At 40.5% G+C, this 6000-nt stretch overlaps 1 protein-coding gene across 1 annotated transcript in view; it reads left to right on the forward strand.

The window, feature by feature from the left end:
- PKD1L2 (polycystin 1 like 2) overlaps positions 1–6000 on the forward strand; it is an 87349-nt gene that overhangs the window by 17976 nt on the left and 63373 nt on the right. The window contains exons 6-7 of the mRNA XM_006909849.2: positions 2838–3067; positions 4951–5355. Coding sequence (XP_006909911.1) covers positions 2838–3067; positions 4951–5355 — 635 coding nt within the window. The remainder of the gene's footprint in view (positions 1–2837; positions 3068–4950; positions 5356–6000) is intronic.

Genomic DNA, 6000 nt, shown 5'->3' on the forward strand with positions numbered 1-6000 from the left:
TTATTAGCATATAGGTCCCTTTGCCTGCCTATCTTTGTATTATAATTGTCATATGTACGACATCTACATACATTAAAAACCCCTTCCAACAATCATACATATTTTAAAGAACTTAAGAAGAGGAAAATAGTTTATACATTTACCAGGTTATTTGCCATATCTTGTGCTCTCTGTTCATTCTTGAAGTTTCAGGTTTTCCTCTGGTATCTAATTTCCCTTCAGCTGGAAAAAAATTCCTTCAGCATTTCTTTTAACGCAGATTTTCTGGCAACAAATTCTCTTAGAGTATTTCTTTATTCCTGAGATTGTCTCTATTTTGCTTTAATTCCTGGAAGATATTTTTGCTGGATATAGAAGTATGTGTTACCAATTCTTTCCTTTCAACACTGACCTTCATGGTTTCTGAAGAGAAATCTATAGTCATTCAAATAACCATTTTCTCTATATGTAATATGTCATTTTTTTCAGGCTGATTTCAAAGTTTTTTTTATCTTTGATTATTAGCAGTTTGATCATTATAAGTGTGGGCATGGTTTTCTCCAAGTTTTTTTTCCTTTTGGGGGTTAACAGAGCTTCTTGAATCTTTATGTTTTGCCAAGTTTGGGAAGCTTTCAGTTATTCTTTCTTCAAATATATTTTTCTACACTAATCTCTTTCTTCTCACTGGTGCTGTAATGGCACAAATGTTTTCCATTTTGATATTATTATACAGATTGTGGATGCTCTGCTCGTTTTTAAAAATTTAATATATTTTCTCTCTCTTCTTCAGACTGGATAATTTTTCTTGCTCTATCTTCAAGCTCATGGATTTTTTTCTTCCATCACTTCTATTCTGCTATTGTATTCATCCAGTGAATTTCTCATTTCAGATATTGTTTTCCATTTCTAAAATATCATTATTTTCTTATAGTTTATGTTTCTTTGCTGAAAATGTTGATTTTTTTCATTCATTTCAAGAACATTTACTTTTACCTCATGGAGCATGGTTATCATAGATGATTAAAAGTCTTTGATAATTACTATATCTGAGTCATTTCATAAATAACTATTGATTATATTTTCCCTTGAAATATGATCATTTTCCTGATTCTTTGACTATCAAGTAATTTTGGATTGTATTCTGGACATTTTGAGTAGTAGGTTCTAAAATTCTGGATCCTGTTAAAATCCTCTGGAAAAATGCTGCTTTTGTTTTGTTTTAGCAAGCAACCAACCCAGTTAAGTTCAGACTACACATTCTGACTTGCCTTCTATGAGTGGCGGTTCCCATGTCAGTTCCGTTTTCAAAGCTCTTTGGTTCTGCCCATTCATGTACCACTCAAGGTGGCCATTTATGTTGTAGTTCAGTTCACAAAGCCTTCGCTATGTTTCCTTGGGTCTGTTCCACACATGCATAGTTTGTGGGTGAGTTCATGATTTATGCTGTTGGGTCATACACAGAATCAGGGAATCCTCATCTCCAGATCTCTCTTTTTCAGGATCCCTCTCCCCAATCTCCAGCTCTCACAGGATATTTTTCGTGATTCCTATGGTTAGAAAGATGTGTTTTCTTTTGGGTATTTAGGAGTCTGCATCACCCCATGAGTCAGTGCAGAGAGAGGACAGTTTGAAGCAGAGCCAAGAGAGAAAAAAAGAAATAGCACGAAACAAAAATGAGTATTTCCTCTGTACTCTTAGGCTCACTGGGTCCCCTTTCCTGGTTCTCATGGGGTTTTTATTTTCTTCACTCACTGTATAGTTTCATGACTCAGGCTATCCTGCCAACAAAGCCAAGGGATAGAGATTTCTTTTTTTTAAGACACAAAACAGAAAACTCTAATCTTTATGGGTGATTCTTAAAGTTTTGACTTTCCTCCCCAATTTATCTTCAGTTGTTTATTTTTCAGAATTCTCGGGTAGAATAGGCTATGGTGGGCTTACTCTATCTTGGCTGGCTCCAAGAATCAGGTTACTGTTTCCTAAGCTTTTTCACAAATATGTTCATTTGTCAACTATTTCTCAACTATGTGCTAGACTCTGTGCTAGGTGCCAAGTATGTAACAGAGAACTAGATAGACACTGTCTGTGCTGACAGAACAGCAGGGAAGAATGACAGTGAATAAGCAAGCACACAGGGATTAGTGTCACCTAGAAGCAGCAAAGCTACAGCAGTAAAGGGAACCTAAGGAAGGCTTTCTTGAAAAGGCAATATTTAAGGTGAGAACCAAAGTTGGCACATGAGTGTGAGCAAAAAGGTGGGCAAGAGCCTTTTCAGCAAAGATCAGCGAACTTGCAGGCCTTGAGATAGGCAACAGGTGGCATGTTCTAGAAACTAAAAAAGAGGTCTCAATGAACAGATAGAGAAGAAGTGTGTGACAGGAGATGGGAAGGAGTTCAGGAGGGAAGGTCATGTGCACCTTTGCAGGCCATGTTAGAGATTTCTAATTAATCCCCTTGGGAAAATAAGAAGCAATCAAACACATAATTTTGATATGTTTGGAATCTGAGTCCATTTTATAGATGGGGAAAATAAGGCTCAGAAATTTAGGCTGGGGCATAGTATTTTACAGATGAAGCAAGAAGACTCAGAGATGGGGTTTATGTGAGCCACAGAGTGAATAAATGGCAGAAAACAGACTTGCAATCTAATCTTCAACTCCCTGGTTAGTCAGTGCTATTTCTTCCACTCTCACCTGCTCTGGGACATCTCAACGTAACCTTGAGAACACGAAGAGTTTGGTTGTGTAGCATCTTTTTCTTTATCTGTTTATCATTACAGAGCAAATAAGGTGTGTATGCATGTGTGAATACGCATGTTTGTATGTCCCTAGCACTGCTAACAATTTTGTTTCTGGCAGTTTGTCCAGCAACGTGATCTACCAGTTCACGAACCCTGGGGAATTCACCGTGCTTGCTGAGTGCACAACCAGTGAATGGCATGTGACAGCTCAGAAGCAAGTGACAATGCGAGACAAGATGGAGAGGCTCAGTGTTACTGGGTGCTCTGGGCTGTCCAAATTAGGAGGCGGCTTTCTCTGTTGGGCTGTCTTTGGGGACCCTATGTGGATTCAGGTGGAGCTTGATGGAGGTGAGTCTGCAGAAATGGTCAAGGTCAAGGCAACCTGATTTCCTCCAAATCTATCTATCCAACTCCCAGGCTTTAATAAATATTAACAGCAATCATATATCAAGTAAATTTTTTAGTTATTCATTTATTTAGTACCTTGTGTGTGCCAGGAACTGATCTAAGTGCTTTACATATACAGCCCACCTAGTATTATTATCCCCATTTTATAGATAAAGAAACAGAGAAAAGGTTCAGAATCAAAGGTTCAAAGTCACAAAGCTAGTAAACTAGTGAGAGCTCTTAGCCTTCCAAATGCCCTTCTTCACATGCCCGTCATGGGAACTGAACTCCTAAGCCACTCCTTATTGGAGGAATTCAAATAGGACTAGGAGTGCTACCAGCTGGGCCTGAGCCCATCTCAGTGCAGCCAGCATTGACCAACTTGGCACAATTACACTGCCCCAAGTCAGGGCTGATATTCAGCTGTACATGCTGCTACAGCCATAGCAGCTGTTATGGCTGGTGTCCATTCTGATAAGTCACAGAGGCCATTCTAATTGGTCATCATTTTCATTAGTCAAGGTGTCCATTTTGATTGGTCATAGGAACATTTCTCACTGGTCACAATGTCCATTCTGATTGGTCACAGTGTCCAATCTGATTGGTCGCAGCATCTATTCTGATTGGTCACAGTATCCATTCTGATTAGTCACAGTGTCCATTCTTATTGGTCACAATGTCCATTCTGATTTATCAGAACATCCATTCTACTTAGTTGGTGTCCACGCAGTTTCAGTTGTTAAATATTTTGAATACCACCCCTTATCTCAGTAGAGACTCTCCCAACTAAGACCCATCCTTACCCAAGGCAGCATCTTTCCTCAAGGCACAGGTCCAGTTTGAGATCTAGACAGAGGCCTGTTGATAGAAACAGTGCAGCACAGAGCTGCAGAGGTGAGGGTGTGACCTCACATGACCTCATACCACCTGGATCCTCACTCATAGCTATAACTGTACGAGTGAGGATCCAGGTGGTGTGAGGCTCCCTTCAGTTTGGTGTGTTTGTTGGCTGAAGATGAGTGCTATGTGTACCTGAGGAAACTTAAAATCCTTCATTTATTTTTTCATTCTACAAATATAATTGAATGTATACTCTTTTCCAGGTGTGGGAAAGGTAGCAGTAAACCTGAAAGTCAGGGTTCCTGCTCTCAGAGGGCTTATGTTATCGTTATCATCATCATCATCACCATCATCATCATCTTCACTCAAACAAGAAATATACTAGCTTGGTTTCTACTGGAAAGAATCCTGATTTGTTGGTTTAATCATATTTTAAAGGTCAAGCACAATATTTAGCATCCAGTTAGGACAACCAGCTTCAACCTGTAAGGGAGCTCTATTATGATGAGAACAGGCTGAGTTCTCCTGTTCGGTAGTGTTTCAGACAGTCAGCCATAGAAGTGGAAGGACATGGCTTTACCTGTTACCGCTTGAAACAAGATTTGAGGCTAATTTTCATGCAAAAAAATCAGCCATAGTCTTGAGAGATGCTTCTTCTTTGGCGTTCCTTCTTCCTACAAAGATATCCTGTCAATGAAATATTCTAATATTCTTATTATAAACTTTTGAGTTTAGGGGTAACATATGCATAGTATAAATTAGAATATACAAATAAGAAAAGAGGATCCCAAAATAAAAATTACACATAAATCCAGTACTCAGAGATAATCACTATTAATTTTCAGAGGCAAGGTATATTCTTACATATTTTTTTACAGCTATATCTATATTCATGTCTATATCCAGAATCTCACTTTGGAGCTTGAATATGAGTCTGAACTATCTCAGTATAATCAACTACATGGTTGTTACCAACATTCTTAAATATTTCTTATCCCATCTAGGAACAGTGGTGACTTACACTGTGCTGTTAGGTAACACAACCCTGGCTGAGTCCACTACACAGAGGGGCCTGCTCCCCTACAATCTGACCCTGGATAGAGTAGCCCAGCAATGGATGGGCCCAGGGATGCACCACCTGGAGATCTGCGCAACCAGCAGCACCACCACCTCTCCACTCTCCACGAACATCACAGTCCACTTCATGGAGCCTCTGTCAGGACTTCGGGCCTCTTGGGCTTCTGACCACTTGGAGCTTGGACAGGACCTATTGGTCAACGTCTCAGTGGCTCATGGCATTCCAGAGAAGCTGACCTTTGAGGTAGCTGGACTCAATGCATCCTTTTCCCATGAGGAAGAGAGCCTCGGGTGGCCATCTGGGATTTACCATGTGGCAGTTCCTCTTGAAGGTACTTGGGGTTGGTGGCTCCCCTGCCTCTTCTCTTCCCTTCCCTTCCAGACTTAGAGTCCAGGGTCCTGCCAGTCAGTTTTCAGTGTGTCCTGGACACAAACATGTTTCACAGTATCCAGCTTGAGTCACAAAATAAGAAAGAGGTTGATATTATCTGCCTTCATAGAGCTTATAGTCACAGGGGTTCTCAACTTTGGCATTTCTGACACTTGGGACTGGATCATTCTTTGTTGTTGGGGCTGTCCTGTGTATTGTAGGATGTTTAGCAGCACCTTTGGCTTCTATTCACTAGTAGCACCAGCCTCCTAAGTCATGACAACAAAAATGTCTCCAGACATTGCTAACTGTCCCTGGGGAGAAAAATCACTCCCACTGAGAACCACTGGAAAAGAGCAAAAGTATTTCTATTTCTTCCATCATTTCTAGAGGTTCAAGAAGTTTGCCCTTGGGGGAGAGAGAGGCAAAAACTGAAGAGTAGGAGAGAGGGACAAGAGAATAAGTATCATAATGCTGGCTAGAATAGAAGTAGTGCAACATACCGCCTGGGAGACAGACTGGCTGGCACCAGCCAGGGGAGGAGACCACAGCAGACAATGCATTTAATCTGTAGAGAACAGAGAGTCACTGAGGACAGTGTGGTGAT

Source organism: Pteropus alecto, unplaced genomic scaffold (assembly GCF_000325575.1).
Source record: "Pteropus alecto unplaced genomic scaffold, ASM32557v1 scaffold42, whole genome shotgun sequence".
In the NCBI taxonomy this organism is placed as follows: domain Eukaryota; kingdom Metazoa; phylum Chordata; class Mammalia; order Chiroptera; family Pteropodidae; genus Pteropus; species Pteropus alecto.